Here is a 12,386-nt window from a genome sequence, read left to right as displayed (position 1 = left end):
TGATAAAGATGATCATTGAGAACTTACTCACAAGACTACAAAACATTAATTTATGCTTTCAATTTAAGGTAGAATAGCAAGTTAGTGAATTTTTAATTTTAATGAAACTGCTGATTTTTGGAGAATAAAAGCATTTGAAAACTCCAGTGGCCAGCTCAAAAATAAGAATGTATATGATTAAAGTTAACTAAAAAGTCAAATCTGATTTGGATTAATAAAAAATTTAGGTTAAGTTACTAACTAAATTGGTTTTAAATAGAAGATTTGATTAATAATAATGGGTTATAAAAGTAATAACATAGTTTTTAAAAAAATCAGTTTTAACTTAAAAATTAATTTTTTCAAAAACCATTTTTTAATTTAAAATTTATTTTTATAAAAAATTAATTTTAACTTATAAATTGAATTTTAACACTTTAAAAAAATAATTTAATCTTTTTATCTATCATAAAAGCGATTTAATTTTATAATATATTTATATTAGAAAAATTAACTTTAAAATGCTGAACCATCAAAACTCATTTTGGCTTGGTTAATCGGTTTGTAAACCGATTTTTACTAATACAATTAACTATTTTCAAAAATAGTTATAACTTATTAACTATTTTAAAAACCAATTATTTAAAATTTGGTTAAAGTTCTTTAACTAATTCATTGACTTTTGATAAACACCTATTTGAGAGGACTATTTTTTTTTTTTTTTTGGGTTATACACTCTAACATACACATTTAATTTTTTTTTATGGGTTATGATTTTTTGTCATTGTAAAATTTTAAACAAAAAAATGTTTGTTTAACGTAATAAAAACAACGGTTAAAATTATTTTTTTAAACGATAAAAAATATTATTTTTATTCGGTAAAAATGGCAGCTTGTAACTGTCATTTTAAATAATTAAAACACCATTTTAACTTAGTAAAAAACGTCAGTTTTAAATTACAATTTTTAAACAATAAATATTGCCGTTTTAAATAACATGAAACGTCATTTTAACCAACAAAAATTGTTTTATTTGGAAATAACGGCAGTTTGAACCGTCATTTTAACCAATCAAAAGAACGCCGTTTTAACCAATCAAAAAATGTCATTTTATCTGAAAATAATGACAGTTTGACCCGCTGTTTTAATCAACAATAAAATGATGTTTTATTTAAAAATAACAACAATTTGAACCGCCGTTTTAATAATAGAAATTGTGACAATTTTTAAAAAACCGCTGTAATAACTAAATGACATTTAGAATTACGACAATTTTTTTAGTCGTCATTTAAAGTAATAATAGCGATTCAAATTATCGTAATAATCCTAAAAAACCGTCATAATTACTAAATTTTTTTATAGTGTATAATCACTTTTTAATCCTAATTAGGATTTTAATCCTGATGCACTTTCTAGCAAGACATATACAATTGCCACTAAACTAAGCTTTGGAGTGGCGAAAAGATTATTATTGAAGACATGAATATTGCATTCAGGATCTATCTCAATGGTTGAAAATTTATCCATCTCAATTATGTCAAAGTAAACAACTGCTTCACTTGGGGTGGTAAAGAGAAAGAGACGAGATGAATAAGAAAGGATTTGAGTAACGATGGTAAAAGATTGGAATTAGAAATGAGGTAGGTTACTTTAGAAAGAAAAAATCTTAAATGACTTTTGATAATTATTTTAAAAGATAATGAAATATTAAATAAAAAATATTTTTTTGGTTTTTAATATTTATTTATATGAAATTGATTAATCATTTTGTTAATGTTTTTTGTTTGAACTAATAAAATATAATTAAGTGATATATTAAATTGTTGATTTATTTATTAAATATTAGTTAGAATTAACGTATTTTTTTGTTTAGAGTTTGGTTGTCTTGTGAGATAATTATATACTATTTAACATTTTTTTATTTTTATTATTTTTTATATATAATAACTAAATTTACTGTGTAATAACTAAAAATATTAGTGATTTTAAAATTTGTGTGAGTACAATTTCATTTTAATATACGATGACGTGGAAAATAAGAACTGTCCACCTCCACTGTTGTTCTTCATCCATTAATAAGTAGGGTTTTTTGCAATTGGACTTTGGAGAGTGGCAGAAGAATACTTGCTTCATCTTCGATCACGAACTCCACCATCCTAATCCAAAATTTGTCATACCGGGCTCACACTATCGCTTCAATTCACTCTATCTCCATCTAACTATCCGTTATTGCAAGCATTCAACTTCATCGCCTTCGTTTTGGTAAACCATCAAACTTCAATTAATTCGTCATTTTATTTTCCATTTTCATTCAATTTTCACTTTCCCGGTGGTGTTGTTTAATCCTACAGCAATGGCGGCGGCGAGATTCGCAGTGCTTAAGATCACCGGAGGGGAAATGGGTAGCATTTTAGGGTTCAGAAGGTGGATGCAATCTGTGGCCCAATCTCCTCCTCTAGCTGGGATCATTGACAACGGGGTTCAATCATCACAATCGGTTTTACCTGAGTTCAGTTCCCAAAGTTCCTACCTTGGTGGTTCTTTGGAGCTCATGGCTGTGCCTAAAAAGAAGGTAAGGTATGCTTGGTTCTCTAGAGATAAAATGACATTAGGAACGAGTAATATAGAGCCAAATCTACGTCGATTTAAGTAGTAATTGAAGTGCTGTATAATTGCTTCATTTTTGTTGTCTATCATGTAGATTTCAAAGCATAAAAGAGGAATAAGGAATGGACCCAAAGCTTTGAAACCTACTCCTGTGATTGTCCTATGCAAGTAAGTTTTGGATTGCTTCCCTATATAATTTGTTGTTATTTATTATTTATACCTTTTGATTTTGAAAGGTTTATCATTATTGTTGTCATGAAATAGTTCAATTTGGTATTATGTGTGATACTTTGTTCCAGTGAACAACTCTGTGGTACCTATCATATCTTTGAATCTATGATACAACAGTTTTGGTAAATATCTCGCGATATGAGTTTGTTTTCTAGAATTCTAGGTTCTTATTACATTATCCCAGTGTTATGGAAAGTGTTCTAGTTTCTGTTGAAAGGAATGGGCCGGGGCCACTGAATTAGTGAATGGTATAGTGCGAGAGGCACAATTTATTTAATGGAGGATTAAAGTTGCAATGCAACTATATCTTAAGAAACAGAACCGGGGTGAGGGGTTGCAAATTGCAATTCGCCTACATGTCATGTTTAGGTTTCTCCTGTATTCTCTGTGTGAAGTATTGTGCATAGTGATGCTTACCAAGTATATGTCCACATAGAATTATACATGATAGTGGAAAGAGCAGACGATTTAAATATATGAATTTTCTGGCCAAGATATTAAGTAATTAGAGCTAAGGTAGAGAAAATTGAGATTTCAAGTAAAATCTAAAGAGTAAGTTAAACACATAAAATATGAAGCTGTAACAAAATTTAAATCGTAAAATTGTCCTACCTAGTAGAAATTTTTTAGAATTGTTGATTCATTTAAGATTTAAAATCAGAATTTCAGCTATTATGATTAGAGCAAAAGGTCAAATATTTTGTGTTTCCGTTTGTTGGTTCAGATGAGTATTTAACTTGACTCTTGTACAGGAGTTGTGGCCGTGTCAAGCGTCCACACTTCTACTGTTGTGGTGGAGAACGGAACAGGGGGACCGAATGATCAAACTATTTGTATTTAAGCGGCAGAAGTTGATTGATAGGTAGAGCCAACCATTTATAGATCTCACTTTTCATAATTAGCTATTTCAGGGGATTGGCTGTTTGATATTAATGTTTTATTTTCCTTTTTTGTTTCCTAAGCTACCCTGCTATTGGATCTGTTTTCACGTTTAAAGATCAATGGAGTGGTGGGTGGACAGTTGGTTACTAAAATTATAGTAGGAGCATCTGTGTACCCGAGAAAGATATTTGATGTTATATTGTCTCCACTAAAGAGAAATTAGCAGCTGTGTGTTTTGGTTCTTATTATTCTGATGCTAAATATAATTACTAATGAATAAACAATGTCCTTTTGAAGCTGAATAGAGATATTGATCTTGCTTTTGCCGGTTTAAGTACTTAATTGTTATTTGTAAGTATAAACTATAAGCGTGCATAATTGGTGGTTTTTGGGACCACTGCGTAAACCTCTTCGCCTTTGGCCAACAAACAACAACTCATGGAGGACCAGTGTTGCTGGCTTGCTGCTTAGATTTACCATCAAGTATTCAAGTCCGAAGATGTGTTTATGATTGTATCCATACAAAAATAAATTTATAAAATAAAATATAACTAAGGGCCAGTTTAATAAGAGAGTGTACTTGAAGCCATTTTAATGCTACAAACAGATGTAAGACTTCTAGATGGTCATATTCAATTGAGCGTAACTTTTTTTTTTGACAGAAGAAATATCTTATTCATGAAGTAGTCATACCACATTTACATATAAGTGAAAAATGTTAGATCTAAATCTTTTTTAAAAAATAGATATTCTTTATGAACTAAAATTTGAGAGGGAATCTAATAATCAGAGACAAACTTAAATCTCTTTTAAGTTTTTAGATTTACCTAGAAACTATAGAAAGTGCTGCAACAATGTGTAACATTATTTTCCTTTCATTACAAAAAACAAACAGGAGCTCTAAAGCTACATGTAGCTACAAATATTATTACTTTTACAAGCAGTTAAACATTTCTTCAGCAGAATTACAAGCTGGAAAACGAAATTCAATCAGGATATTAAAGACGATAAAAAAAAATGTAATTTCTGTTTGATCCAGATGTGTGAATTTCCAAAGTCATACATCAAAGCTGCCAATTCAAACAAGGTCTCCAAAAGATTAGAGACGCTCCAATAGTTATGCCATGAACATGGAAGATTTGGGTCCCTCGTCTGCAATTCAGCCTCCCTCCAGGCCTCTTTTGGTTGGAATATGGTAAAAACATTAGCAAAGAATGCCAGAATGGGAATGATTCACTGAAAGAAGGAATGCAAAAAATCAATCACATTTCCAAGTTATGGAAAGTGTAAGCTCCACTTTGCCAAAACTCTAATAGAAACCTAAGAATGATTTAACAAAGAGAAAAGCTTCTTTCTTTCATGAAAGCTATTACTTACAATGATTCAAACTTTAATTTATTCCAGGACTAACCATTCTCTCCTAGAGGTGGTTAAACATATTCTAGCCACATCAGCGGGTGCTTGAAACGGTATTCAACAGATTTGCAATGCCTTATCAAAATCTCGTCTGATCATTGCCAAAAAGTGGGAGAAAAAAAGGGGAAAAAGAAAAGTATTTGGATCAGAAAGAAAAATGGCTTTTGTATTGTATGTTCATACATTCCAGAATTTGAGGGTTTTCCAGTACATTTATTGGCAAAGTAATGGATGATGCAATGACTAACACTAAAAGTTTGTGGAAAGGCATGATGATTGCAATGATATATATGCAGGTAATAGCAAGCAAAACAGTGTAATCATTCAATTCATTAAGGTATGTTAGAAGGAAACCTCATCAATTTTAGGAATGCAATTAGATATGATAGAACGAATAAGATTAAGAAGAAAAGGAAGTGCTAGACAAGAACAAGGACCTAGTTGCATTGTTTAGACTCCTTTTCGGCATTCCTCAACCAGAAGTTCCAACACCCTGCCAGCTACAATCAATGTATGCAGATAGCATCATATCTGCCACAAGCAAGCAGGAAGCTAACCAGCCACCACACAATGAATGATACGGAAGCTTCTGACTCTCTGAGATCCATCAAACCCCACGGATCGAAACCTCCAGCTGTTCCACCCTCTTGGCCAAATCATGCTTCCCACAATTCTTCAACCCATCAGCAACCATATCAAAACACCTTGATATTGGCACCAATCCCATCTCAGTCATCTCCATCAAGTAATTAGCAGCATCCACAAACCTCCCTCCGCGACCACACATTGTTATCAGCATGGTATACACAGGCCTATTAGGGGGATGCCCTTTCGCTTTCATGTCGCCAAAGAAGCAAAACGCATCATCAAACTGTCCCCTCTTACACAATGCCTTAATGATCGGAGCATACAAGCTAGGAAATGGCCTGTGCCCATCCTCAACCAAATTATGCAACAGCCTAAACGCCTCGTCCATCAACCCGGCCTTTGACACAGCCGGAATCAGAACCTTGTAGGTGTTAACATCGGGCACCATCCCCAACTGACACACTTCGCGAAACAACCCAACACAGAACTCAACTTGCCCTGTTCTGCACACAGATTCCACCAATACATTGAACGTTTCCACATCAGGGACAGAGCCCTCCTTCACCATCTTCCTCATCATTTCCTTAGCAGATTCAAAGTAGCCTGCGTTTAACAGCCCCTCGACAAGAAGGTCTCTGCCCCTAACAGGAGGATTGAATCCTTTATCACTCATTTCCTTTAAGAACTGCTGCGCCTCACGCATTTTCCCATTGGAGCACCAGGCATTGACAAGGGTGGAATAGGTCCTCTTGTCGGGGGAGACGCCCTTGCGGATCATGCGGCGTATTAAGGCGTATGCGCCGTGGAAGAGCTTGGACTCGCAGAGGGCGAAGAGGAGGGAGTTGTAGATGGCGACAGTTTGGGGACAGTTGAAGAGTGAAGGCGACTTGTTAAAGACCTGGACAGCCTGGTCAACGAGGCGGTGAGTGCCATAGCATTCGATGATGGAGGAGACGGCATCGGTGGAGAGGGACATGGTGCTGGAGCCGGTGCTGTTGCTAGGGTTCTTGAACTGGTGGATGAGTTTCCACATGGTGTTGTAGTTTTTGTGGCGGGCGAGAGTGTTGAGGAGTTGTTCGAACTCCACGGACGTGGGGGTGTAGGAGGTGGAGTGGTGGGAGCAGGCCCAGTTGAAGAAGCGGAGGGATTCATCGGGGGAGTTGGAGCAGGAGCGGAGGACGCGGAAAACCAGCTCCGGCGTGACGGTTATTCGGAGCTTGTTGAGGGTTCGCTCCATGTAGAAGTCCTTCCGCACGATGTTCGACACGTGGTGGATTGCCGTGAAGTACTCGTCCCGGTTAGAAGAGGTCGCGGTGGCGGTGGTTGTTAGGGTTTTCGCATTGAGGATTGAGTTGCGGAGTAGTTGGATGAGTGTTGCACGATTAGTCAGCATTGGATGAATTAAGATCCGAAACCCTAAACCCAAAATTGTTATCTACGCCGCGTTCAGACGAATAGAGATGACGGCATGGACGCTTGGAATCGCCGATCGGAAGAAGGAGAAGGATTGGGAGATAGCGTACCGAACCAAAAAAAAAAAAGTTGGTATGGTAATTTACTAATCTGCCCTGTTCAAGTGAGAATGAAATGAGAGGTAAGTTGAGTTAAGGTGAGTAGCGAGTATGGATGAGAAAGGAGGAAGCGAGCGATGGAACGGGGCGATCACGAATCTGACGGAGATGGCATCCAATCTGGAGTCTCTCCAGAAGCTTCTTCTGAAGAAGGCCGTTTTCGTCGACGAAGAAAGCTTCGCCAAAGCCTCCCTCACCGCTGACCAAGCCCGCACCATCAAGGTATTATTCCCCTTCTTCCCCCTTGTAACAATCTACGAGTTCCTAAACAATAAGAATCTGTGTTGCATCTAGGTTCTGGAGCAGAGAGTGGAGACTTTGGAACGAGAGCTTGATGCCGCCATCACCGCAGCTGCCCGCGCTCGCTCTGAGAAGCGACAGGCCGAAGCGGCACAGAGAGCTTCTGAATTGCACGCGCAAGAGGTCACCAAAGAGCTTGAGAACACCACAAGTATGTTCACCATGAATCCTTACAACTCAAACTGTAATCATAATTTGCAACTGCCTGTTTTGATCTGGAGTAACTCTCCTTGTTTTTTTCCCTGTTGTCCTTCAATATGAATGAACTATGCATGTTGATTTTGATTGAAGAAATTATTAAGTTGCTAATTTCCATTATGGAGCAATTAAGTCCACATTCAGCTACACACTGATGTAGTAGCCCTGCCTTGAATTTTTGAAATTGTGTTGATGCCATTGTGCCTGGAAACTTCAACCTGGGTTCCTAGTTTCAAATCCTGTTTTGGTTGAGGAGAGGGCGTAGATTTCGGGATTTGCAGCAGAAATTTAATGCAACTCTGTTTGTCTCTTATGAGCAAAGTTAACATTTAATTTTCATTGCAGAGGTGTTTGAGCTGCACATGGAAGAGTTACGTGCAAAGCAAGAAGAAATTGCAAAGCGTGATGATGATATTAAACTCCTGGAAGCTATTATTCAAACACTTGGAGGAAAGGAATCTATTTCCACGTCTATGTAAAAGCCAGGGTGCTTCGTACTCCTTTTCCTTTCTTTCCTTATTCATTATTTTTGTTAGAATTGGCATGTAAATTGAATCAAACTAGTATGTAAACTGTGAAGATTGTTTTCCCAACATCTTTATATTTTTATCATTTCCATATGAATTTCCTGTTCTATGATCTTATTTCTCGGAAAGCAACAGTTGGCTAAATAGATATATTAGGTGGAGCCATCATAATTCACAAGCTATGATTGATCACGGTACTTACCTTAAAAAGTCAGTAAAATATGTTTTTCAATTTTCATCTTGAAGAAAAACATAATTGATTTGAAGGCGTGCTGTGATTGTTTCTTTGCTTTTCCTTTTATTTAGCTATAAAGAAACAACTGTTCAAAATCTACAAGTCGTGACGCTCTTGTGTGTTATGTTATCCATCAGAAGTAACTAGGATGAACTAGAGTTTCACTTTTACAAGGTGCAAAGCAATTATACCTCAAAATAATTGATTGATCTTTTACGTTTTGGTGATGGCTATCATTGGCTTTAGTTTATAGTAATTAAGAAATCTGTGATCTTACTTTCTTCAATTTCTATACCTATTTTCTCTCTGTTTTTCTAGACTCTAGCTGTGCATGCTTCTCCACATTCTTTCTTCCTTTTATATTGTTGGCCTTCCAAGATGCCAATGATATGTAAAGAGACAATTTCCTTTTAAAGGAAAAAGGAAAATTCGATTCTTGATATGAACTGTTTGTATTACTATTAATCATATTTTATCTTATAGTGAGATATTGTATACAGTTGAAGTTTATATGAAAATCTAGTCTACTCTAATGCAACACAATTGCAACTTTGCTTCATGATACTTCCACCGGCTTCCTTACTAAACTTGGGTAAATATTTTTCAACTGTTCATTCTCATGTTTCTGTGTCGTTAAGCTTTTGGAAGAAAGAATCTTCCAACATTTTCCTTACTAAACTCTTAGCTAGCAACGGTACTGAGGAAGTCCAATATATAGTAGCAGTTTGGAAGAATTAAAATAAAGTTGAGAGAGAAGGCTCGTATCCCAATGGCGAGTATACCAAACTTGCTACTTGGTATGTTTTCCTGTTGTCATTCTTCTGCATGATAGACGTTTCTATTCTCTTTTTCTTTAATTCTTCCTTTTCTTTGCTGAAGGCTCTCGACAACGATGCAAAATAAAATAGCATATGTCAGATAACAAGTAAAGAATTAATGCACTTTATATCAGTCACATCATCATAGTAGCTAGCTTCAGCATATGCTATAGGCCACGCATTTTGTTTTCTCTGTGGCAAATCCTCACTGCTTACATGGAAAATATGCATATAACTCTACAATGTCATCATAAAGTTATATGACACCGAAATTATGCTTATGATTTTCTGTTAAAATTGTGTTATTTAGTAGGACATATGACAGATTGGAGATAATAGTAGACAGAAAATTAACACCAAATGTTAAACATTCTGCGTGCAACTGTTACAATTCATCAAAGCCAAGAATTCAATCTCTCTCTCTCTCTGATCATAACTTGGGTCAAAAGGAAGAAAAGTGATGTTGGACCTGTCAAAGCCAATCATTTCAAATTCTGATACACTTCTTTGCTTTGCTTTGCGTGGATCGAAAGCCTTGGGCCTTGTATCGCATATTCCAAAGCTCATTGTGGTGCTACTGTCCCTGAAAAAGCATGTGGTCTTGTCTTGTACTACTTCCACATCAAATTTGCCATCAATCTCAAAACCCAACGCAATCCTCACTCACTTTAATGTGAGCTTGTCCTTGATTTGATGTTACATAGTAGTATATAAATACAACCCTGTCTGTTTGTCTCTCTCACTCATTGGATTAACCATATCATTTCAAATTGCTTCGGAACTGTTGTGTCTCAATACTCATTATTGTACTTATCTGTCACTCCCGAGTCCTGGTCGTCCTTCTTCAACATTTCATCTCTAGTTTGATTTTGAATTTCATCACTCCTTAGCGTCACTTATCTCCTCTCAGCAGTTTTCATGGAGGTATAATTATCTTCATAACTTCTCATATAGATTTTCACATGGTCTATGCAGACGAATATCGAAAAATCAAGTGGTGTTTAATTATTTTGATGGAACCAAAGAAGTCTTACGGAAGTAATAATAGAAGAAAGCATGCATGTTCAATCAACAAACGCTGTTGTATAACACATTTTAACAAATGTAGATAATTGTGTCTAATAACATTTCCATCACTATCCTGTTTTGCAGATTGTGGAGTTAAAAGTGGAAATGGTTTGTGTACACGAGAAAAGACTAAGGAAATGTCTATCAAAATTGAAAGGTGGGTTTGTCTGATAATGATAAGGTTTATATTTTATATTTTCAATCCATTGAATTTCAACTGGCTGACACAATGCATAGGAATTATTCTCCTATTTGGCAATCAATGCCACAATGATTGAGATCAGCTAGCTGTTGGAACTAATGTGAGTTTTTATTGGACCAACGTGCAGGGATAGAGAAGGTGGAAGTGGATGCTAACTGCCAAAAGGTAGTGGTGACTGGGTACATACACAAGAACAAGATCCTAAAAGCAGTGAGAAGGGGGGGTCTCAAGGCTGATTTCTGGTCTGCGCAGAATGAATTGCTTAATGCTTATGTCAGTGCCACATATACCAGCTTTAGATTCAATCCCTTCAACTTTTTCTAGTTTCTTTCACATCCTCCAACCCCATCAAAATATGATATAATAGGTTCTTTCTCTTTTGGAGTTTTCTTATTGGGTCTCTCTCTATATATATGGATGACATGCATGTTCTATTTTTTTTCTCTCTCATTCCATGGAAGGATGAAAGTCAGAAACCATGACCAATCAAATGTCACAAGAACATCTATATCAAAATGGTTGGGTTATGACTTATGAGTTATGACACTCTTTTTTCACAATTCCGCTTAGAGGTCTTGATTGGCCCAGTTCGGGGGGAGAGAGATTTACCATTTGAAACCTAATAAATATAATAAAAAATAGGGCAAATTACCAAAATTACACCTAAATAATTTCATCCCTGACAAAAATACACCCGACTTTTATTATTGACAAAAATACCTTCAAATAATTTAAAAACGCGACAAAAATAATATTTTTTTTGTAAGTGACAAACAACTTTTGTATTTAGGGGTGACAACAGGACGGATAGGGGCGGATTTTTGCTCTACCCGACCCCGCCCCGCCTTACAATAACCTGCATAAAATCCACCCCGCTCCTACCCGTGGATAGTAAATGATTGAACTCTAACCTGCCCCGCGGGTACCCGCCCCGCCCCTATAATTATTAAAATCTAATAAAAAATTAAATTTCAAAATTTATTTGACCTTACATATATTACACATTATATATTAAAATTATATATTATATATATACCGGAGCAGGTAGAACCTAAACCCGCCCCGCTCCGCCCAAGAATCCGTCCCGCTAAAAACCCGCCCCGGTGCGGGGTGAGTAATTCCCGGCCGCGAGCAAATAGGAGGCGGGATGAGTACTTGCGAATTCGAGTGGTGTTGACATCCCTAATCGTATTTGACAAACCACTTATGCATTTAATTCATAATTTTACAATAATATTTAATAACTGTTTAAAAAATGCACACAAAAATGGAATAAAAATTTGATCCCTATATTTTTATTTTATTTTTTGAAAGTATTATTAATTGTTAGGCCAAAAAAATACAAACTTAGCAAAAAAAAAAACACCAAATTTTAAAAATAAAAATATTTCATTTTTCTAATCATGCCCGGAAAAAACATCAAAATTCAACCAAAAGTTTTTGAAAATACATATTTAATGTTAGATATTTTTATCACATTTTTAAATTACGAGGGTATTTTTGTCAGCGACCAATAATAAATACACCTCTACCTCCATTTAATGGATTAATAAAGTTATAATATTTGATTAGAAGAAATCTGAAATTCTATATCGTATCGATAATCCTACCCAAAAATAAATTGTTACTGCATGAAAGATAATGTGCTAAACACTTTCCCCATGTCTATATCTTTTTCTCCTTTGCTTTATCTCATTTAAAATTACGTGAAAACACCGAGGAAGATGATGAAGACACGTCCATAAGCACATATATTCATTCAAC

The 12,386-nt window shown here is 35.5% G+C and overlaps 4 protein-coding genes across 7 annotated transcripts; 3 read left to right on the top strand and 1 right to left on the bottom strand.

Annotated features, from left to right (window-relative positions):
* Nucleotides 1–2,016: 2,016 nt before the first annotated feature.
* LOC112734439 (uncharacterized) lies at nucleotides 2,017–4,033 on the top strand. Of its 2 annotated transcripts, XM_025783753.3 has the most exons (5): nucleotides 2,017–2,241; nucleotides 2,331–2,551; nucleotides 2,681–2,754; nucleotides 3,570–3,679; nucleotides 3,780–4,033. In XM_025783753.3, exons 2-4 carry the CDS (start codon nucleotides 2,333–2,335, stop codon nucleotides 3,637–3,639), a joined length of 363 nt encoding a protein of 120 aa, XP_025639538.1. In that variant the 5' UTR covers nucleotides 2,017–2,241; nucleotides 2,331–2,332; the 3' UTR covers nucleotides 3,640–3,679; nucleotides 3,780–4,033. The 2 variants fall into 2 exon arrangements, with proteins under 2 accessions (XP_025639538.1, XP_025639536.1); XM_025783751.3 differs by having other exon boundaries at nucleotides 3,570–4,033.
* A 523-nt stretch (nucleotides 4,034–4,556) lies between these two features.
* LOC112734434 (uncharacterized) lies at nucleotides 4,557–7,304 on the bottom strand. Of its 3 annotated transcripts, none has more exons than XM_025783745.3 (3): nucleotides 5,553–7,304; nucleotides 5,077–5,206; nucleotides 4,557–4,935 (listed from the first exon to the last, which is right to left on the bottom strand). In XM_025783745.3, the coding sequence occupies exon 1, from the start codon at nucleotides 7,094–7,096 to the stop codon at nucleotides 5,723–5,725; it is 1,374 nt and encodes a 457-aa protein (XP_025639530.1). In that variant the 5' UTR covers nucleotides 7,097–7,304; the 3' UTR covers nucleotides 4,557–4,935; nucleotides 5,077–5,206; nucleotides 5,553–5,722. The 3 variants fall into 3 exon arrangements, with proteins under 3 accessions (XP_025639530.1, XP_025639531.1, XP_025639529.1); XM_025783746.3 differs by having other exon boundaries at nucleotides 5,111–5,206; nucleotides 5,553–7,096; XM_025783744.3 differs by lacking the exon at nucleotides 5,077–5,206 and having other exon boundaries at nucleotides 5,553–7,252.
* Nucleotides 7,305–7,325: 21 nt separating this feature from the next.
* On the top strand, nucleotides 7,326–8,411 carry LOC112734437 (uncharacterized). Its single transcript, XM_025783749.3, has 3 exons — nucleotides 7,326–7,496; nucleotides 7,569–7,725; nucleotides 8,118–8,411. The coding sequence occupies exons 1-3, from the start codon at nucleotides 7,326–7,328 to the stop codon at nucleotides 8,249–8,251; spliced, it is 462 nt and encodes a 153-aa protein (XP_025639534.1). The 3' UTR covers nucleotides 8,252–8,411.
* Nucleotides 8,412–9,281: 870 nt separating this feature from the next.
* On the top strand, nucleotides 9,282–11,182 carry LOC112734438 (heavy metal-associated isoprenylated plant protein 45). The gene is made up of 3 exons (XM_025783750.3): nucleotides 9,282–10,276; nucleotides 10,505–10,577; nucleotides 10,750–11,182. Exons 1-3 carry the CDS (start codon nucleotides 10,271–10,273, stop codon nucleotides 10,944–10,946), a joined length of 276 nt encoding a protein of 91 aa, XP_025639535.1. The 5' UTR covers nucleotides 9,282–10,270; the 3' UTR covers nucleotides 10,947–11,182.
* Nucleotides 11,183–12,386: the final 1,204 nt, after the last annotated feature.

This window comes from Arachis hypogaea, chromosome 3 (assembly GCF_003086295.3).
Source record: "Arachis hypogaea cultivar Tifrunner chromosome 3, arahy.Tifrunner.gnm2.J5K5, whole genome shotgun sequence".
NCBI lineage: Eukaryota > Viridiplantae > Streptophyta > Magnoliopsida > Fabales > Fabaceae > Arachis > Arachis hypogaea.
Note: the sequence above shows the minus strand (reverse complement) of the source record. Positions and strands in the feature narration are given on the sequence as shown.